The sequence below is a fragment of the Chiloscyllium plagiosum genome, unplaced genomic scaffold, assembly GCF_037043375.1.
Source record: "Chiloscyllium plagiosum isolate Xiang-an unplaced genomic scaffold, Cpla_swu_hap1 HiC_scaffold_6, whole genome shotgun sequence".
Taxonomy (NCBI): Eukaryota; Metazoa; Chordata; class Chondrichthyes; order Orectolobiformes; family Hemiscylliidae; genus Chiloscyllium; species Chiloscyllium plagiosum.
Window position 1 is genome coordinate 83,239,664 of NW_028270144.1, and position 23,542 is coordinate 83,263,205.

The 23,542-nt window shown below is 39.3% G+C and overlaps 1 protein-coding gene across 1 annotated transcript in view; it reads left to right on the forward strand.

Annotated features, from left to right (window-relative positions):
• Positions 1-17,170, forward strand: part of LOC122550720 (adrenodoxin-like) — a 31,123-nt gene extending 13,953 nt beyond the window's left edge. The window contains exons 4-5 of the mRNA XM_043691870.2: positions 5,185-14,804; positions 16,045-17,170. Of these exons, the coding sequence (XP_043547805.1) occupies positions 5,185-5,299 (115 nt within the window). The 3' untranslated portion in view covers positions 5,300-14,804; positions 16,045-17,170. The remainder of the gene's footprint in view (positions 1-5,184; positions 14,805-16,044) is intronic.
• The last annotated feature ends 6,372 nt before the right edge of the window (positions 17,171-23,542 follow it).

Sequence of the window (23,542 nt, forward strand, 5' to 3'; positions counted from 1 at the left end):
TAGACAATGGAACCACTGTTGCTATAAATGGGGTGGCAAAAACTATTGGAGCTCTGTGCTTTCATGCAGGAATCATTGCAGTTTTCAAGCCTCAAATGAAAATGTTTGTTAAGCGCAGGACTGTACCCTTTAGGAGCTGAAAATGTGTTGCTGGAAAGGCGCAGCAGGTCAGGCAGCATCCAAGGAGCAGAAAAATCGACGTTTCGGGCATGAGCCCTTCTGCTCATGATCATGCCCGAAACATCGATTCTCCTGCTCCTTGGATGCTACCTGACCTGCGCCTTTCCAGCAACACATTTTCAACTCTGATCTGCAGTCTTCCCTTTCCCCTGTACCCTTTAGGATGCAAGTGGTATCCAGGAAGTCTTATTACGACAGCATTGGATGTTTAATTTCTTCATGTGTGGGGAAGATACAGAATTGTTCCGTTCTGGTTTCGTTCTTAAAACTGTGATATGGCACATGAATGCTGGTTATATATTGACCGTGACTGGTTTCACAGAGAAGTTGTAAAATTGTGCCTTGTGGATGTGGGCAGACTTTGGAGAATTAGGAGATGAGTTACTCACTGCCGTATTCCTAGCGTCTAACTTGCTCTTTTAGCCATGTGTTTGTGATGAGTCCAGTTGAGTTCCTGGTCATTGGTAACACCCTTTAGAATGTTGATCGTGAGGGATTCCGTGATGGTAACACCATTTAAATGTCAAGGGGTGGTGATTTAGATTGTCTGTCTCTGTCTCTGTCATAGTGAGTGGAACAAATGTTACTTGCCATTTGTTAGCCCAAGAGAGGATATTATCTAGATGTTGTTGCATTTGAATATGGGCTGCTTCAGTATCGGACAATATGCAATCATTGGTGAGCGTCCCTACATCTGGCCTTATGAAAGAAAGATCATTGAAAAAGCAGCTAAAGATGGTTGGGCCTTGGCCATTATCCTAAGGAACTCCTGCAAAGATGTCCTGGAGCTGAGATGGCTGACCTCCAACAGTCATGACCATCTTCCTAGCTGTCAGGTATGACTCCAACCAACCAGTGGAGATTTTGACCCCTGATGCCTATTTATTCCAGTTTTGCTAGGGTACCTTAAGGCTACTAGGTTGAATACAGCCTTGATGTCAAGGGCGATCACTCTCTCGCCTCCCCTCTGGAGTTCAGTTCTTTTGTCCAAGTTTGTACCAGGGCTATAATGAGGTGAGGGCTGAGTGGCTCTGGGCATCATGAGCAGGTTACTGCTGAGTAGGTGTTGCTTGATAGCATTATTGATGACTCCTTCCATCACATTGGAGAGTAGCAGTAATTGACTGGGTTGTATTTGTGCTGCTTTTTAAGTATATATTTTTCAAAGATATTTATTTCAGTATTATAGAGATTAAATGTATCATGTCCTGGATAGTATTTAACTATTTTGAATGTTCTGCTTCCCTCCTAAGATACAAATCTGCAAAAGCACTTCAAGCCTGCTCTATTCCCACATTTCTATCCCCCTATAATAACCTTGGATTGTGTGTTCCAAGGTTGTAGAACCCTCCATGAGAAAACATCACCTTCCTCTCTGTCCTAAAAGACCAGCCTGAAGTTTTAAAACTGTTGGTTCTGGTTTTGCCTTTCCATGTTCACCTTGTCAGGACCATTCAGGATCTTCTACACTTCAATCCAATCACCAATTATTCCTTTAAAGTCCAGTGAAAATAATCCAACCGCTTATTTCATTCAGTCTCTCTGTGAAGTGCCTACGATGAGTGCTATGATGTGGATATGCTGGTGTTAGACTGGGGTGAGCAAAGTTAAAAATCACACCAGCTTCTGTAACTTCCAGCAACTTGATGTAGGAGCAGCGCTGCAAAAGCTTTTACTTCCAAAAAACCTGTTGGACTATAAGCTAGTGTTGTGATTTTTAACTTGTCCTTTAAGACCAAAGCTGCACAGTATTCCAAATGTGATCTCCCCAATGCCCTTTGTAATTGGAGCATATCATCCTTACTTTTACATTTTTAATTCCCTTCATCATGAAGGATAGCATTCCATTAGCCTTGATCACCAGCTCTCCCTGCATAAAACTTATTGATTTGATGCATTAGAACAGCTAGATCCCCATGCACCTCAGAATTCAGTAACTGTTGAAGAACATTCTGCTTTCTTTACTCTTACTTCCAGAGTGAACAACTTTACACTTTTCCACATGCTCCATCTGCCAGATTTTTGTTAGACCATAGACTTGTCAATGGTGAAGGGCTTTGAAGGCTTAGGTGGTGAGCAGGTCCTGCTTTTTAATTTTGGTATTGGTGCTGTTTTAGTTCAGCTTGTGCTGAGTACTGGCTGTCAAGATATTGATCAAGGGAAATACTGTGATTCCATTGAAGATCATTGGCAAGTAAATGCGGTTTTCTTTTTCCCCACATTCAAATTGGTCATGATGTCGCACTATGTAACACAAATGTTTTCTAATAGTGTTACTAATTAGTTAATGTTACTACTAGAGTCTAAAACCCAGGGACACTTATTTTAAAACAAGCACTTAACACTTATATCAAGAGAAATAATTTTTACTTTGAGGTTTGTGAAACTTTGCAGTTGTCTAACCCAGAGATCTGTGGATACTCAATCATTGGGTATATTTAAAATAGAGATTGGCATTTAGTGATCTGTCAGTGACAAAAGGGTTTGAGGATAGTGTGGGGAGGGGAGGCATTGAAGTGGATGATCAGCCATCATCTCATTGAACGTAGGTTTGAGCTGAGTGACTTTCTGTTCCAGTGTCCCTACGACATGTTTTCCCAAGTTGGAAGAAAGGATCCTGACCTTAAAGACTGGAGTGAGTGTTTTTCTGGCCATTCAGTTATCAGAGTGCTTTATTATAAGATTTTCAGCTGGTATCTGCTGAAGTTTAGATTCTGCAGCAATTTTATTGAAACTTATAAGATCCTGAGGGTAGATTTGGCGAGGTTATTTTCTATTATGGGAGAATCTAGAACAATGGCCCCTGTTTAAAATTAATGGCCCACCCATTTTAGAACAGAAAGCAATTTTCTCCCCCATGGTGGATTTGAGATTGTAGTTGGTTCAGCCATGAAATTGTGGTGGCACAGGCTCAAGTGGCTGAATAGTCTTTCTGCTCCTTGTTTGTATCTTCAGTAGGTTACTCTGAACAAGTGGGAGTTTCTATTTTCGGAGTGGCCAGAGGAAGCGGTGGAGGTGTGTACAATTACAACATTTAAAAGGCACATGGAAGGGTTTAGATGGGTATGGCCAAATGCTGGCAAATGGGACTAGGTCAGATTAGGATGTCTGGTCAGTGTGGGCAAGTTGGTCTGAAGGGTCTGTTTCTATGCTGTATGACTGAGCGCTAATTTTTAGTCATCTTACAGGAAAGGAAATAAGCAACTAGATGGCTCTGCAATTAAAACAATCTCTCAAAGATGTTCACAGAATTGGTAGGTAGTTCAGAGTTTGAGTCAACCTGAACTAAATATGCAAGGAGCTCACAAACCTCAAAACTGAAACGAAGGGACAATATGTAATGTGTTGGAATATTAAACTGGAAATTAATAGGTGTGAGAGGGGTGGGGAAAGAGGAGAGAGTGGAAGGTTAGGTGCATTAGAACATAGAACAATACAGCACAGTACAGACCCTTCAGCCCAATATGTTGTGCTGAGCATTTATCTTAATCGAAGAGCAACCTAACCTACACAACCCTCAATTTACTGCCATCCATGTGCTTGACCAGCTTTTGCTTAAATGTCCCTAATGTCAGTGACTCTACTACCACTGCTGGCAGTGCATTCCACGCACCTACCACACTCTGTAAAGAACATATCTCTGATATCTTCCCTATACATCCCTCCGATTACCTTTAAACTTATGACCCCTCATGGCAGCCATTTCTGTCTGGGGAAAAGTCTTTGGTTACCTACTGTAATTATGCCTCTCATTACCTTGTACACATCTATCAAGTCATCTTTCTTCTTCCAGTCAAGGGTAAACGTAGAGTATTAGAGTAGAGGAATAGATTTGGGTGGGTTACTCTTCGGAGGGTTGGTGTGGACTTGTTAGGCCGAAGGGCCTGTTTTCATACAATACTGAATCTAATCTAATCATAAACCTATGCCTTCCAATTTTGAAATCTCCTAAAATGTGGCAAGTATTTGAATATGAAATTTAGGTTGAATGAATTATGGTTGCCCCATGAACTACTATTCTTATCCATTATTAGATTAGATTCCCTACAGTGTAGAAACAGGCCCTTCGGCCCAACAAGTCCACACCGATTCTCTGAAGAGTAACCCACCCAGTCCCGTTTCCCTCTGACTGATGCACCTAACACTATGGGCAATTTAGCATGGCCAATTCACCAGACCTACACATGTTTGGACTGGGGGAGGAAACCGGAGCACCCAGAGGTAACCCACGCAGACACTGGGAGAATGTGCAAACTCCACACAGACACCTGAGGCTGGAATTTGTTTGACTGTGGCAAATTTTTTTTTTTGTCTAATCTACATGGAGAAATACATGAATGGAATATAAAATTAAATCTCTTCAGCTTGGGCATAATTCATTAGTCATTTTGTTACTTATGTCCAGTCAATCTGTGATGTGGTGACGTCTATCATAGCTGATTGTAATCGACCTGTACTTGAAAAAAATTCTAATAACTTTGAAAAAGTTTGTGGATGTTCTGAATCAGTGATTTTTGTCCAAAACTCAGCATATTTTACTACACAACTAGTAATAGTTTAGAGACCGAGGGCAGACTTGGCTTGCTGGAATATAAAAGTTTTTTTCAACAAATGCAGGATTTGCATAAAGATTTGTAGCTTGGGTGCCGGTTGCCATGGTTGTGGGTATGTTTGCAGAGCTAGGAAGTTGATTTGCAGACATTTTCGTCCCCTGTCTAGATGACCTCTTCAGTGCTCTGGAGCCTCCAGTGAAGGGCGGCTGTACGGTGTCTTCTGGAATGTATGCACTGAAGATGTCAGCTAGACAGGGGACGAAATGTCTGCAAATGCAACTTCCCAACTCAGCGATCATATCTTCAACTATGGTAGTCATTTGATATATCAATTATAATTGTAACACAGATACTGCAGAATCAGCTCTTTGGAATATTTCCCAAAAAATATTTTGCGATAAGCTTATTTAAAGATTCTTGTTTTTAAAATATAATTCAATTTTATTTTCAGATCTCGTTTGGGTTGCCAGATCTGCCTTAAGAAATGGATGGATGGAATGACTGTGGAAGTACCAAGTGATGTTGCTGATGCTAGAGAGACCAAGGACATTGATTCCGGCTCCTAAAGGGATTAATCTAATTTACAAAATCAACATAACTGAAGTTAATTTCTCAAACAATAAATCATACTTTATTATAAGTGATAAAATCTTTAGTATAGATGGGTTACTCAAAATTGAATGTTTCAATGAGTTGTCTCTAATTTCTTGATGGCTTAGAACCACCGATATTGTAAAGCTGTAGAGATTCTGGGAAAGTACATTTTACAAACTGTTTAACAGACAACTTCTCTACTGTAAAGAAAACCATTTTACTTTTTGGAGAGCATTGTAAATGTTGTTCAAGTGCAGCTTTGTCCTGTTGAGTGCTGGAATTCCAAGGATTACAGTTCAGAATTCAGACCAGTTTTGTCTAACTCCAATGGGAATAAGACTGAAATTTGAATCCGATTCCGTTGATAATAACCATTAATGTTACATTGATCATCTCTGAGAGCCTTTTAGTTAATAAACTAATTGAGTATTTCAAAATGTATTTCAGTAAGAAATTAATATAAGAGAAGGTATTTATAATTTGTTTTGTCAGCCTTTTCATCAGGCGCTAATATAGTTTCTCCACATTGCTGCAAAATCACTCAAAATACAAAAAGTGCCTAAAATGCCTTCCTCTACATTTTTAAGTTTCACATTCTTAAACTGTTACTGATTAAAATGAGTACAGCACTGGGTCAGGGTGGGGCACAAGGGAACTTGTATACAGCACAATGCTATGTTTATATCTTGCCAAAATTATTTTTAGTTTTGGAGTTAAACTTTCAAATACCAGTTGTCACTGTATTTATGTTGACCATTTTAATTCCATCAGTGATGTGTAGTTCAATAGAAGGTATGCCTTTCATGAGGTGAGGACTAGATGATTTGTTTTTCTTGTGAAAGTTCAGCCTTTTCAAATAGCAATACTGTTGAAATAATATCCAATATATCAATTTTTTTGCCTCTAGTAATTTCATTGCCTGCTTTTCATTAATCAAAAGTCCTTTTAAAATACTTAAACATCTTTCAGTTCAAGACACAGGTTTTTAAAAGTAGGTGAATAGGTTGGGTCTTTAAAACAAATAAGTGATTTTATAGGTTAGATATTGGGATGATTCTATTCTTGAGGGAGTCCAAAACTGGAGGATGTAAATATGTCATTACTTCTATATTCCTCATGAGATTTATTAGCTTATTCCTCTGATTATGGTTAGAATGTAACATTCTGTAGTTGAGGTAAATAGCATTGGTGCATTAAAGAGGGCCAACAGCATGGCCAACTTGTATTTATATAATGCTTTTAACATAAACCATCTCAAATTACTTCTCAGGAGCCTTGTTAAACAATATTTGACCCAAGATTATGCAGGTGACAGTTGGACATCCAGTCAAATTCCAGCCTTGGGTGACTGTGCAAACTCCACACAGACATTCTCCCAGTGTCTGCATGGGTTTCCACCAGGTGCTCCGGTTTCCTCCCACAGTCCAAAGATGTGCAGATTAGATGAATTGGCCATGCTAAATTGCCCATAGATGCATTAGTCAGAGGGAAATGGGTCTGGGTGGGTTACTCTTCGGAGAATTGGTGTGGTCTGGTTGGGCTGAAGGACCTGTTTCAACACTGTAGGGAATCTAATCTAATCAAATATAATCTCAAAGTCTTGGCCTAAGTTGTTTAGGGAGCATCTTTAGGGGAGAGTGGTTTAGGGAGGGAGTTCTAACATTTAGGCTATTGAAGAGCCACTAATGATGGAGCAACTAAAATTGAAGCTGTAAAAGCTAGGCTTTGAAGGAGCTTGGAAAGTTGTGGGACTGGAGGAGATTATAAAGATGGGGAGGCTTGAGGCCATGCAGGGATTTGAAAGTATGGATGAGAATTTTACATTTGTGGTGTTGCTTATCTGAGAGCTAGGGAACCAAAGTAAGTTACTGAATGGAGGGTGTACAGATTTTTGGGCAAGTTCTGTAAAGAAGAGCTGAATTTTGGATCACTCATGGAAGGTAGAAAATAGGAAGCTGGCTTGAATGTGTTGGAATGGTAAAGTCTAGACATGACTGGCATGAGTGAGATTTTTCAGCAGCAAATGAATGGTTTGTATGTGTCGTATAAAGGAATAGAGGATATACTGGTAGGGTTCAATGAGCTTGTAGAATATAAATACGTACATATACTAATTGAGCTAAATGAAGTCACACAATTGTACAAAAGCAAGTCACAATTATTTTCTTAGAAGGAATAATTACAGCCATAAAACTGTGCAAAGATGTTAATATGCACTTTAAAATCTTGCTTCTTGCCTGCTCTTTTTCTTTTCATTGGCTCTGTAAATGTGATAAGTAATAACTACTCCAACGTTACTTGGAATTGCAAACCTTGATTATAACTTGACTAATGACAAAACTCATGCAAAACATTTCGTAAGTTATGTCCAGCAAACTTGCAATTAATATAGCTTACAATAATTGCTAACTGAAGATTATATCAAGTCTTTAATTGCACATGTATTTAATTATATTTAGATTTTGGAATTACATTTTTTTCTTAAGGAAGTTGTAAAATGCTGGAAGAAATTTACAATTTCAAATGAAAAAGACATGTTGAACCTGTTTTGATTTCTTTCTTTGAAGCAATTCCCCAAGTTCTATGTTTGTCCACTTCCTGCTATTTCTTGATCAATTGCATGATTCACATAACTAAACTTTATTACTCGTTTCTCATTGTCACTCAATATCTAGAAATTGAAACATTTTAATAGTCAGTAACACTGCACTGAAGGAGAACATTCAGCTCATCATGTCTGTCCTGCTGTCTGGGGAAGTTAAGTAATTAATCCCAGGTGTACATTCTGATAGAAGCTCTGGTTTCAAAGTTTTTGTTTAAGGTAAGGGAAAAGTTAGCTGGTAATTCATCATCATTTGGTTTGTTGATTTTTGGGGCTTGGAATGTAGGTGTTAACTAAATGGTATTTGCTTTGACCATTGTATATTAAAATATATCTTTTATTTTAAACCCTGGAATCTTATGGCTTAGTTGTCTCAGGAAATAACCAGGATTCCAAAATCCTAATTTTCTTTCTTCCTCCTCCCCCACCCCCATCAATTCTCTTTTGAACGTTGCTTTTGAATCTACTTCCACCACCCTTTTCAGGCAGTGTTCCAGATCTCAACAATTTTGCTACATAAACAAATGTTTCCTGTCATTGACTGGTCATGTTACCAATGTCCGTAAACATGTCAGTAAACCATTCTATCACTGCAAGTAGTTATTTTTAATGTTATTGAACTCTGATATCTACCTCCCTGCTGTAGGCCCTTACCACTTCCTTTATCATTGACTCAGTTTAAAAAAACATCATTGCAAGTTCAAATAAACGTTAACCACATTAATCCATGTGAAGTTTTTGTAACTTTATGTAAAAATATTTGACTGCAAGTATCGATGGCTGTTGAATCCATGGATATGGTGAGTACAATTCTTATGTGAATTCATTAACTTTGATCTCTGAAGTAATTTCTTTCTTTCACATTATTCTTAATAATCATACTGAATAATTGAACATATATTTTCTTAGTCATTGAAAATAAGTGCAGAAGGAGATCATATGACCCATGAAGCCTGCTGCTGTGCCATTTGGTATGACCTCAGTTGAACGTGAGCTTCAAGTCTGCCTTCCTGCCAGTTCTTAATATCCCCCAAGACCAAAATCTTGGCGTCTCCCACAGCCCTCAAGTAGAAAATTCCATAGTTTCACTACCCTCTGAGTACTTTCTCTTTGGCATTACCCTAAATGATGAACCTCTTATCTTAGGATTGTTGCCATATTTTAGATTCCCAGACCAGCAGAAATAATCTGTCTATCCTATCAAGCACCTTCAGATTGTGAGATAAAAGCCAAGTACTGGAGAAACTCCGCAAGTCTGACCATGTCTTTGCAGAGAAAAACAAACCATTTCAAGTCCAATACAATACTTCGGAATAATCCAGCATCGACAGTACTTGGCTTTTATGTGAGCCTTCAGAATTTTGTCTCTATAAGGGTCTTTCATGCTTGTGAACTCTAAGGAATATAGGCCCAATTTACTCATCCTCTTATCCTAGGATGACATGCAAACTCATTCCAGAGACTAAGTCCATCTTCACTGTGCCATTTCCAATGTAAGTATTTCCTTTCATAATGGAGACCAAAACTGCGCACACAATTCCAGATATGGATTTGCAAAATCCTTTTGCAATATTAGCAGCAGTTCCTTCTTTCTATACTCCAATTGTTATCCAAAAAAGACCGACGTGCTTTGTCTTCCTAATTGCTTGCTGCACCAGCATTCTGCATGTTCCACTTCTTGTAAAAGCATGCTAATGTTTCTTTGAGCTTTAAGATGTGAAAAATTGTACCTTTTTTGTAGATAAGTGCCTTTCTGTTCTTAAGACCATAGTAATTCCCTACGTTATACTCCATCTGCTATCTTGTCTCATTTAATGTCTGTGTCTTTGCAGCCTCTGTCCTCCCCACAGTTTATCTTTCCACCTAACTTTGAATCAAAAGCAAACCTCAACACATTGTCTCTTTATTCATGTTTTCAAGGTCTTAGTGCATGCCAATCCTTGCAACACTCCACAATTTGCTGTCCGCCAATATGAAACTACCCCATTTATGCCCACTCACTATTTCCTGTCCAGTAACTCATTACCCCCAATTCCATGTCCCTTGGTCTGCTTATTAATCTTCTGTATGGCACATGATTCAATGTTTTTTGGAAATTTAGGCACACTGGTGGCAGTGATTTAGCACTACTGCCTCAGTGCCAGGGACCTGGATTCGATATCACCTTTGGGTGACCTGTGTGGAGTTTGCACATCTTCCCCACGTCTGCATTTCTTCTGGGTGCTCTGATTTCTTTTTACAGTTCAAAGATGTGCAGGTTAGGTGAATTGGCAATGCTAAATTGCCCATAGTCTCCAAGGATGTGTAGGTTAGGTGAATTAACCATGGGAAATGCAGGGTTACAGGGATAGGGTAGAGGGGTGGATCTGGGCAGATGCTCCTTGAAGGGTCATTGTTGACTTGCTGGGCCATATGGCCTGCTTCCAATCTAAGGATTTGATATTCTATTGATTTCCCTTTCATCTGCCCTTCTGGTTACATCCTCAAAGGACTCTAATTTGCTAAACATGATTTTCTTTTAGAATTTTTACTACTTTATACATTTTTACTACTTTTTTTTGGTTTTCTACATGCATTTTTAAAACTTTGACTGGCCAATGGTTTTCTCTCTTTCTCTTTCCTCCCCCCCCCCCCCAATCCGTCCTTGGAAAGTACTGTAAAAGTCTGTAGCTTCCAAATTGATGGGACCATTCTCTAATGAATTTTGGTACTGAGCATATGTTCTGATATTTTGTGCTACTAAATTATCGGTGCTATCTATATATGATCCAAAGACATTAATTCCATGTGAATGTCTATTTTGTGGGGATTATTGTAAACTGAATTTTTAAGTAATGCATTGTTAGTTAAAATAATATTCAAACTCTGGAGCATTTAGATTTTGGAATATAAATAAATGGTGCACGTTATCCATTGTTACTCAAGAATTCTTTTGAGATAATGACCCCAATTATATCGATACTTCTGATACTGTGATACCATTAACAAAATACTCATTTACTGTACTTACTTTGAAATATATCTGGAAATAAACCTTAAGTATTGTCAAAACTTTAGATTTAACTTCTGAATGTCATGAAAGAAATGACATAGCATGTTAATGATAAAGATGACAATTTCATGTGAGGACTTTTCCATTTTTACAGAAAATATCAAAAGCCTTTGGTCTTGTTCAGCTGTGAAAACAGTTTTTTGTTTAAAATGCCAGCTTTATTAGTGTATCTTAGCAGCAATGATAAATCAATATTCTTATAATATCCAGAAAATGAGATTGCTAGTATTTGACCAGTCCAAAGGTCAAAAATGAGGGTGTAAAGAGATTAGTGATGGTGGATAGTTAAGGAGAAAGCTTACAGCACCAACAGTAACCCCAAAGACTGTCCTTACCTGGAGGTTTTAATTGCACAAAAATAAAATGTCTTGTAGCTCTTTTCAAATAAATTGCATCCTAGGATGAGAAACTAAGTTGAAATATTCAACTTGTTAAATTCCACATTTCAAAATGAGCACCCACGCACACATTGCAGTGCACTGTTAAATGGGATTATGTATATTATATGAAAGTTCAGACATTAGATCTCAACCCATTATCCTTGAATTTGTTGATTCCATGACCAAGTTGAAAGTTTCTCTCACTGTTTAAAATAGTAAATGAAATATTAAAATCATTCAATATTTTCAGGTGTTTTGTTCCTTACAGAAATCTGCTTTTAAAAATATGCAAACAAATTTAAACCAAGTACAGGGTAAACAATCTTACAGTATATTAGTTCCTTATTTGACTTTTTAGGCCATCTTCCTTGAGCAATAGAATGTAGCAGCTTTTATTATAAGCAGCTATTTCTGGAAAGTGAGTCACAAAGATATTGATTATAACTTGAACAGGATTTTAAGGATTCATTACATTCAGAGATGCTGAGCAATAGAGAATAAGTGTATAGAACCAGAGTGGAAGGGTACTGACTCCTGTCCCCACTCCTTTTTCGTCCTTTTATTATCTGTATTGGGCAGCAATATACTAGAAACTAAATATACATTGGTTTGTGTGTAATACAACATTCATCAAAATACAATAGTATTTTTTTTAAAGTTGATTTTTCACTTGTGAATATCTTGCATGCCCTCTTGCTGTGATAAGTTATGACCTCTGAAATTGCATTGTTTCTGGCTTCCATTCTTGTTACTGATACCACATGAGGTTTTCACTACAAGTGACCTTAATTATAAATCTTTTGTGATTTGCTGAGTAGAAGATTGCATGTTTCAATTTAAGCTTTCCATTGCCTAGTGACGACTACTCAGTAAATTCTGTTGTCCATATAAGCATAGTGTTTTCTCAGTACACCTAGAGTTAATTTCCTGTTTTTCTTGTCTACTATTCTTCCTGCCAGTTTACTTAAAACTGGAGAAGTAGAATTTGATTTTTCAGCCTTGATCATTTGACAAGAATATCAATCTTGATTCCTGTTTAAAACCTTCCTTCATTGCAAGGGGTTAATCTTTCTGATCCAAAACATCATAACACAATTTAAAGATTGCATCTTCCAATTAATTAAAAGAAAGATTTACTGCTTTAATTACTGTTCAACATGGTATTTTTTTTTCATGAATGGTCTGGTAAAGTGACGGGAATACTGTAAAACACTTACTTTTGCAAAGGGCTGTGTAACAATCCTTACCCAAAAAATATCCAGTCGCTGATGTCTTTCTTTGTTTTTGCCTGTGATTTACAATACCAAGTTAATTACAAAGCTGATTTGTTTGATCATTGATCAGTGTGGGTCATTTAATGTGCAATTGGTCACATGCATGCTATAATTTCCAAAATGCTTCTGGAATGGGTGTGAAGTGTCAATGATATCTGATACTGATTGCTGTTCTTTAGCTCCTGTTTAAAATGCCGGGTGTTAATACAGAGGGACATTGATTATCCGTACAAGATGGGTGGGCATTATTTCGTTTGGATAATTGATTATCCGGATAATTGATTTTACCTTGGACAAAGGAAGCCATGCTGATCTAACGCTGTGCTCTACTGGAGAATTTGTTTAAATCTATAATTTTAATGTGTTGAGCGCAAGAGGACACAGATTTCACATGAATAAAATAAAGCAATGATAACACGAAAAAATGTTTTAATGCAGTAGCAGTTTGCATTTGGCACGGAGTGGTGAAGACAGCATTAAACAAGGTTTCAAACAGCTCCTATGATTGCAAGACCGTTTCAGTTTCTGGGAACTCAGTCTCACAATAGTAATATAGAAGCACCACCTTGCGCATGCGTTTACGTTCTCGGCTTTTTTTTTTCATGAATGGTCTGGTAAAGTGACGGGAATACTGTAAAACACTTACTTTTGCAAAGGGCTGTGTAACAATCCTTACCCAAAAAATATCCAGTCGCTGATGTCTGTCTTTGTTTTTGCCTGTGATTTTGCATGTTCTTTAGTACAGTTACCTCTTTGTTGTAATGTTTTTGCAGGGCCTTGAAATCCTCTTCTGATTAATCTGAAATTCATATTATCGAGGTTCCTCTGTACAGGAGTAGTTCCAAAAGTGAACTACCATAATTATCTGTATTGGAGATCCAGAAACGTCTAGGCTGCCAATCAAACTGGTTTTCAGTTGATTCGCTGAACCAAGAACTCTGCTTACCTGGAGCTTCCTTATCCCTCTGACATTTTCACCCTGAGCTAGCTTTTGTGAAACTATTGCTATTCTGTAATTACTGAACACACCAGCACAATGGTTATTTTGCAAGGTTCTAATTTTACAAGGACCTCATGCCAGTTATTCATGTAAAAGAGAAGACTCTTTATAATAGTGACATCAGAATTTTAGGGACATGGTTGCAATGTGACACATCAGAAAGTTAAATATTCCAGGCTACACAACATTTTCAAAAGATAGGTAGAATGAAAAAAGGAGGGTAGTCTTGATTTAAAGCTATGAGAATGGAAGGATCTTTGCTTAGAGTGAATCAGTAGGGATGTGGAATTAGGAATAAACTAGATAGTTATATCATTGGACAGAACTTTAAGCAAGAAATTATAGTAAATTTTAAACAAAGATGCTATAATAATCATTGAGGTAATTGGTCTCTTAAAAACATAATATTGATGCTGGAAATCTGAAATAAAAACAAATACTGGAGAAACTGTATGTCTGGCAATATCTGTGGAGAGAGAAACTTAACATTTTGCCCTTAAAATCTCAAATGAAGAGAATTTGAAGGGTTTTGTTGCAGACCACATTCTGGGTTAAATCTGAGAATAAACAAGGCCAAACCAAAAAAAAGTACCTTGAAGAAGGTGAGGTAAAGAAAACAGATTACCATAACTCATGCTGTTCCTAGCTCCATTGGTCGTAATTCACAGTTTAAAAGATGTTAATGCCTTAGAGTCACACTTACCATAGACTACATGAATATATTGACACTCATGATGCCAGCTATTGATATTACTGGTCAAGTCAGATTCTAGACTGAACAATGGCTTTAAATATTTCAAAACTCATGGTGAAATGCAATGTGTTAATCCCAAAGCACTCCTTTACAGTACTTATACCAAATAGAATTTCCTTCTCTATCACAACTATAGGGCTTAATTTTACTGCGACTTCAATTCTGTGTTGAGAATCTGAGTGCCTCTTCCTGAAGGCTGCATACCGATTTAGAAAAGAAAGTCGAACCAATACTTCTGACCTGGAGTTTTAAAACTAAACTCCTTACTCTGAAGTAGTCCCCTTTTTTTTCTAAACAGTTCTAAACTATCTCCCTCCTTTTTTTTTAGGAGCAACTGTTTTCCACATACAACTTGAGCTAAGAATTCTGGGAGCGTGAAACCAAAATGACTGACTTCAAGCTATGGGTGTTTCATGTAAGCCAAAAACAAAACTACTATCTCTAGATCCTTCTACCTGAAACTTAATGCTCAATTGTACTGTTTCCTGGTAAACTTATCTAATGAAAACAAAGCCTTATTACTTCTCAGGAAGTCTCTTTGTATTTTCAAAGAAATTGCCATAGCTACAAATGTTTTCAGGTTAATCATTTTCATCAAATTCAAGTTTAAATTCTAAAATAAATGGTATTTTATACATTATATATTTCTTTTTAAAAAAAACTCCTTGTATCACTACGCCATTATAGTAGGTTGTATTTAAAGTGCATAATTTCATCCATAGCTAGCTGCTGGATATTTGTCTTCATTTGCAATGCCAAATATTAAGTGTCCGAAACTGAAACTGGATTAAAGTGTCATGACTTGGATGCTGCTGTCGGTGGCAGTGCTGTAGTATAAAGTGAACATAAGAGCCCTCTTCCTCTTTCTTTTCAACCCCCCCCCCCCCCAACTCACCACCAAAAAGTGGGCACATAGAATAAATGAAGTTTTGCAGCATAGGCCATGCAACTGCTGTTCCTATTACATAGGAACGATTGATATGAAAGAGCACCCCCCCCCCCCCCCCCCAATTCTGTAGATAATGAAAATAATTTCATTGCATTCAGCTACCAATTTTTGCTGTCAAGCTGCTGATTGCTAATAGCTTGGCACTGCCAATAGAAATTATAAATGAAATCCTTGCAGGCTTAGCAGAAAGGGTACAATGGGTATTTTCTAGATTATATCAGTCATCAAACATTCATGAGGATTATATTGTTACCTATATTGATTGATAAATTCTTGATGTCACAAGGAATTAAGGGCTACGGGGAGAATGCGAGTAAGTGGAGTTGAAATGCCCATCACCCATGATTGAATGGCGGAGTGGACTCGATGGGCCAAATGGCCTTACTTCCATTCCTATGTCTTATGGTCTTGTATGCAGATAACACAAAGTAACTTTGTCCTATAAATTATAAAACCCTATTACTTATACCGGAACCATCCCGTGTTTTTATTTCAGTAACCATCCTCCAATATCTCATTAAAATCTGCAGTCTGTGTGTCTAAACAAATGAACATTCCCTAGTGTTTTTTTAAGTGAACGTAACAATAATTTTATTTCTGATTCTCACCTGCCTCCTTCCTGCTTGAACATGGAATTTTAGCTGGGGGGATCACCTGAATACCAATGACATGTTGGAATTCTAATTGATTCCTCCTTCCTAAACAGACACAGATCATTTTCTTTGGTCTGTCTAACAAAAATGGGAGCACCTTACTGTGATGAGCAGTCTCCAGAGTGGTGACTTCAAAATCCATACAGCCATGTAGTGAACACAGAAGAACATGGAGATTAACCAGTTGCTTGGCAAGGGAGCCAATGTGGTCAGGAATGTGTTGGCTATAACCAACGATGGTGATATGTAACACTATTTGGATGGTAATGAAGGATGTTCTCAAATGGGGCCCCCCTTCATCAAGATGATCATGTTGGAAATATATGGATTCAAAGCTATGGATATTACCTCAGCACTGGAAACTTAGCATGATGTTCAGGAAAATTGCAAACTATATGGAGTTCTTTAAGGGCATCTAGGAGAAGAGCCTGTTGCAGCCAAAGATTTTCATGACAGAGCCTTTGTTCACTGTTATCCTGATAGGACTGATGCTGACAATGTAACTTTTGAACTCACCATTCACCTCCGTATGTGCTCACCTTCCTAACCAATTACTTCAAGTTTGATTCTGCATATTGCCCTTGAGGCTGTTATCCAACTCCTTATAGAATGGCTAAAATCGCTGTCTCTAGATAATGTTTAGACCGAACAGGTCTGTGACATACAGCTCTGTGCTGTATTGATTGGTCTCAGGAATTTGCACTGAGGTAGACACCAACTGCAGTTGGAAGACTAATCAACCTGATAAAAGACATCCTTTTACTACTTGAAACCTATGGCTTCAGGGACTCTGAAGCTTGGGGCAGCCGTTGCAAAGGCACAATAGGTCCAAGGCAGTGACCTTTCCTTATCAGCCATCATACACTGACAGGAAACTGATACATTCTTTGTAAGTCACACAGCCCAAAGGGTATGTTATAAATCAAGAGTATTAAAAATGTATTGAGTCTCCTCAAAATGGAACATGATTTATACAGGAAAAATATATCTTTTGGACTTCCAATATGAAATATTTTGCAGTTCAGTTATATACTTGATGGAACGTACTTTGTAAATATTACAATGGTATAGAGCCTTGAGATAAGTAATTACTGTAAAATCTATATTATTCAAGGTCAATGTTTTGTAATGTGTTTATTTACAAATTTTATGAATAAAATATATTTTTAGAAAAACGTTGTACAGTTTAGCAAAGCAAACTTCCTAGTGTTTGTTCAGCTAGGATCCTATATCTTGGAGCTTTGATTACAAGATTATCTGAAACTACAGAAAAAGAACTTCAGTTCTCTATTTTTAAGTCAGGTTGGCTAATCAATCGCCACAGTGCCATGGAGTTGATTGAACCAACTTCCTTCAGGTACTGGATCTTTGAATTTTCTAACAACTTATGCTGGATGTACTCCATCTCAGAGTGCAGTTATAGAGTTATGCAACATGGACACAGACCCTTTGGCCCAACTCATCCATGCTGACCAGGTTTCCCAAACTAAACTAGATTCATTTGCCTGCATTTGGCCCATATTTCTCTTTTCTATCCGTGTACCTGTCCCAATGTCATTTAAATGTTGTAGTAGCTTCTACCATTTCCTCTGGCAGCTCATTCCATATACGCACCACCCTTTGTGTGAAAATGTTGCCCCTCAGGTCTATTTTTAATCTTTCCCCTTTCACCTTAAAACTATGCCCTTTCACATTTAACTGATAGGAACATCTGAAGCTGCAGCAGGGAGATTACGAAAGTGTATTCTTCTCCTCCTTTAGCTCTAAGGGAGTGACTATACTGGTAAGAAGAAACCTCCATTCCAGATAACTGAGCAAATTAAGGATGAACATGGATGGTTCATCATTCTTAAAGCTCTAATTCATGGAGCAGAGTATGGCATCCTACATGTTTACTGTCCCCCGGCACACCCTCTTAAATTTCTAATTGATGCAGTTGTTAAATTGATAAATCTTGGTGTGCCGTATGATCATAGGAGAGGATTTTAACCACCTCGTGGATCCTGGATTAGACAGGATGTCAAGGGCCCCGGCGGGCACATCAATGCAATCTAGATAGTTGTTGGATTTGTGTGAGGAGTTGAGATTGGTGGATGTGTGGAAGTATCTCCACCCTCCTGGAAGAGAATTTACCTTTTATTCCAACCCACAAGTGTCACACATGAATTACTCCTTATGCCGTCAGTCTGTTGGGACAGAACATTGGCTTGCAAAATAGAGAATATAACTATCTTGGACCATGCAGCAGTGTATTTAGATGTTAAAGTCAAGGGTGGCAGAATAGATGCACAGCACTAACGCATTGACCCGTTCTTGTTCATGGATAGCAAATTTGTTCAGTACGTTACAAGAGAGTTCAGGGCCTTCTGGGATATCAACTCAGGTACGGCCAGTAATCCGGCAATACTTTGGGAGGCCACTAAGGCATATTTACGAGGCCTGATCATTTTGTTTTCAACGACTAGAAAGAAGCAGAGAGGAGAGCAACCATGTATACTGGAGACACAGCTGAAGGCAGATGAGGGAGCATATTATAATAGACTTTCATTGGTCAAGCTGCAGCCAGTCACAGCTCTCCGGGCTGCTCTCAACTCAATGCACACACAGGTGGCAAAAAAAGAGGTCTCATTTGCTAAACAAAGATTGTTTGAATCTGGAGATAAGCCAGGTAGATATCTGGCTAGAAAGAAAAATGCTTCCCAATCCATTATGTCTGTAAGAGAGAGGGCTGGCACAGTTACCTGTGAGTTGAGGAAGATCAATGCTAGATTTCAGGAATATTTTGCAGAGTTATACTGGTTGGAGGGTGGCGAAGATGGTGCAATGAGAATGCAGTCCATTTCTGAGAACCTGGACCTCCCCAGTATAAACACTGAACAGGCCTCCCTGTTAAATGCGCCAATGACAATACAAGAGGTGCAGGAAGCAAAAAAGCATCTCCAAGGTGGCAACGCACCGGGGCCAGATTTTATAAGAGTCAGTTTTATAAGAGTCTTAGAGATATACAGCATGGAAACAGACCCTTCAGTCCAACCCGTCCAGGCCGACCAGACATCCCAACCCAATCTAATTCCACCTGCCAGCACCTGGCCCATATCCCTCCAAACTCTTCCTATTCATATACCCTTCCAAATGTTGCAATTGTACCAGCCTCCACCATATCCTCTGGCAGCTCATTCCATACACGTACCACCCTCTGCGTGAAAAAGTTGCCCCTTAGGTCTCTTTTATATCTTTCCCCTCTCACCCTAAACCTATTCCCTCTAGCCTCCTGTGGGCTTCACAGGAGGCTCCCAAGCACTGAGGATGTCACCTAGACAGGGGATGAAACATCTGCAACACAAATTCCCAGCTCGGCAAAAAGAACCACAACAACGAGCACCCGAGCTACAAATCTTTTCACAAACTATGTCCTCTCGTTCTGGTCTCCCTGACCCCAGGGAAAATACTTTGTCTATTTATTCTATCCATGCCCCTCATAATTTTGTAAACCTCTATAAGGTCACCCCTCAGCCTCTGATGCTCCAGGGACAACAGCCCCAGCTGGTTCAACCTCTCCCTGTAGCTCAAATCCTCCAACCCTGGCAACATCCTTGTAAATCTTTTCTGAACCCTTTCAAGCTTCACAACATCTTTCCGATAGGAAGGAGACCAGAATTGCATGCAATAGTCCAACAGTGGCCTAACCAATGTCCTGTACAGCCGCAACATGACCTCCCAACTCTTGTACTCAATACTCTGACCAATAAAGGAAAGCATACCAAATGCCTTCTTCACTATCCTATCTACATGTGACTCCACTTTCAAGGAGCTATGAACCTGCATTCCAAGATATCTTTGTTCAGCCATACTCCCTAGGACCTATGGTCTTATGGTCTTACCATTAAGTGTATAAGTCCTGCTAAGATTTGCTTTCCCAAAATGCAGCACCTCACATTTATCTGAATTAAACTCCATCTGCCACTTCTCAGCCCATTGGCCCATCTGGTCCAGATACTGTTGTAAGCTGAGGTAACCTTCTTCGCTGTCCACTACACCTCCAATTTTGGTGTCATCTTCAAACTTACTAACTGTACCTCTTATGCTTGCATCCAAATCATTTATGTAAATGACAAAAATTAGAGGACCCAGCACCGATCCTTGTGGCACTCCACTGGTCACAGGCCTCCAGTCTGAAAAACAACCCTCCACCATCACCCTCTGTCTTCTACCTTTGAGCCAGTTCTGTATTAAGGAATTCATAAATGTGTTGGAGGAGCCACTTTTGGGGATGCATAGCTATTCATATACACAGGATTGTCTTCCACCCTCTCTTAGGGAGGCTAATATACCCCTCATTTTAAAGAAGGGGAAAGACCCTGAAGAATGTGCTTCATACAGACCAGTTTTGCTGTTGAATGGAGACTTTAAAATTCTGTCAAAGGTGCTGGCCCTGAGGTTGGAAAACATATTGCCTGATATAATAAAAGAAGATCAGACAAGTTTTATTAAGGGCCGTGGCTCTTCCAACAATATTAGGAGAGTACTGAACATAGTGCACATATGCCAGCAAAGATTGATCCCGGGTTTGGTGGTCTCCCTGGAAGCGGAAGAGGCAGTTGATCAGACAGAATGGCCGTATCTGTTTGGGTCCTTGAACGCTTTGGTATGGGGGAGCCTTTGCTAAGTGGGTGGCGGTGTTGTATAATGATCCTAAGGCAGCAGTCATCACAAACGCACTAAGTCGGATAACTTCATTACTGGGAGAGGTCGCCGACAGGGATGTCTTCTCTCACCGCGGTTATTTACCTTGGCAATTGAGCCGTTAGCTGAGGCTAATGGAGGGACCATGAAATAGTGGCACCAAGGGTGGGAATGGAGGAGCATAAAATCACTTTCTACGCTGACAATGTCCTTTTGTTCTTGGCCAATCCAGAGAAATCCGTAACCCTGATAGATACAAAAAATTAATTTATTTGGCAGTTTTTCAGGATATGGGATCAACTTCACAAAATCTTAAACTATGCAGGTGAGGCGATTAGTGGAGGTGCCTGAACTGAAGGATAGAATGCAGTTCCATTAAGATGGTTGTCAAAAGAGTTTTTGTATTTGGGATTTTTTATTACCCCTGCCTTCCATCAGCTGTATAAAGCTAATTATGCACAATTACTGGAGAGGATAAGACAGGATTTGCAGCGGTGGGAGGGATTACTGTTATTATGGTTGGGCCGAATAGCCCTGATTAAAATGAATGTTCTTGCTCACCTGTTGTATCCCATGAGAATACTTCCGTTGTTGCGACCCAGACGAGTGTTACAGAGGCTCAATAGTTGGCTAGAGTCCTTTATTTGGTGTTGCAGGCGCCCCCTAAATAAATTTACTAAATTGCAGCTCTCACAGGGTTGGGGGGTGGTGGGGGTGGGTGGGTGGACCTTCCGGACTTGAAAAGATATCAAATAAGCTCCCTGTTAGTGTATGTGGGTTGTACTGGGCACAAGGGAGTTCGGGGTCGATTTGGCTTGGCATTGAAGCCTTGCAGTCGAGATGTCCCCTAGTTAATCTATTATTCATGGATAAGGGCCGGGTGCTGGCAGGTGGGACTAGATTGGGTTGGGATATCTGGTCGGACTGGACGGGTTGGACCGAAGGGTCTGTTTCCATGCTGTACATCTCTATACTCTATGACTCTATGGGTGAATAAGGGGATCTCTTGTTTGGGAGATTTATTTGAGGGGGTGGTCTTGATGTTGTTTAGTCAACTAAGTCAGAAATATGGATTGTCTAACCGGGACCTTTTCCGGTACTTTCAAATAATGGATTATATACAGAGGCAGACATGGAGAAACCAGTGCTCCAGTGCATGGGCGCACTTTCAGTTAGTACTTTGTATTATTTACAGAAAGGGCGTGCCTTAGGAGATGTGGAGAGACTCTGTGGGAATTGGAATCAGGAACTAGAAGAGGATATTTTGTTGGAAACATTGGAAGATATATGGGAAAATGTAAATAAAATTCTCAATATGTAACAAAGCGCAGGCCATGCAATTGAAGATTTTACACAGGGCTCATATGGCGCCAGAGAGGCTAGCTAAGTTCAAGAGAGGAGCGTCTCCAGGGTAACCCAAATGTAAAATTAGTATAGGCACTCTCACACACTGCTTTTGGTCATGCTATAAGATCCGGAGATACTGCAGTGCCATAGTAAGGGAGCTGAAGGAAATCCTGGGAATTGAAGTCAAGGTGGATTCGGTATTTCTTCTTCTGGGATTGCCAAACTTGCCCTCTCTGAGGGAACATGGGAAGAGACTGTGTAACATTCTTACCCACTGTGCGAGGAAGAACATTTTAATGAATTTGACATCGGAAAAACCCTCAGCTCTAATGGGATGGTGCAGACAGGTGATGGAGCATCTCCCCAAGACCAACTCACAAATATGGTGCACCACAAAATGGAGCAATTTTATAAGATTTGGCGGCCCTTTCTAAATTGTATTGACGCAGACTTATCGGCAATATTAATCAGGGCCATGCTATAGCTGTGGGAGTCAGATTGGGCACCCGTGGGGCCCTGGGAGGGGGAAGCTGGGAAAATAAGGGTATGATGACTAGTGCTCCCAGAAGTGAGAGCTTCAGTGGAGGTGTGGTGAGTGAAATAGAAAGAAGTAGTGTGATGTAATTTAATTTAAGTTAATTTGAATTCAACTTAATTTAACTTTAATTTGATTGTAGTTTAATTTAAGTTGAAATATTTGTTCTGGTAGAATAGTAGGTAGCTTATTGTTAATAATATTGTGATACGACACTGTTGTATTACCAGTTGCTTTTGTCAAAGATTTGAAGAAAGTTGCTTTTGTCAAAGATTTAAAGAAGGTTTTAATAAAAATATATTTAAATAAACTATGCCCTCCAGTTTTGGACTCCCCTATCTTGGGGGAAAATTCTTGGCTATTCATCTTATTTATGCCCCTCATGATTTTATAAACCTTTACAATAACAACCCCTATACTCCTATACTCCGGGATAAAAAGTCCCAGCCTTATAACTCAAGCCCTCCAGTCTCAGTAACATCCTATTAAATCTATTGACCATCCTTTCCAGTTTAATAACATACTTTCTCTAGCAGGGTGACCAGAATTGTACGTAGTACCCCAAACGTAGCCTCACCAATGTCTTGTACAGATGTGACAATCTTTCATGTAGTTGCCAAATGGTCTCATTATTCTGAGCACTTTAAAATGTGAGTGCATTCTAGCCACTTTATTCATAGAATTCCTGCGGTGTGGAAGCAGGCCATTTGGCCCATTGGGTTCACACCAACATTCCGAAAAGCATCCCACTCAGATCCATTCTGCCTACCCTATCCCCGTAACCCTAAATTTGATGCCCGAAACGTTGATTGTCCTGCTCTTTGGATCCTGCCTGACCTGCTGTGCTTTTCCAGTGCCACGCTTTTTGACTCTGATCTGCAGTCCTCACTTTCTCCTACATTTACCATGGTCAAGCCATCTAACCTGCACATCTTTGTACTGTGTGAAAGAAAACCAGAGCACCTGGAAGAAACCCACAGAGATAT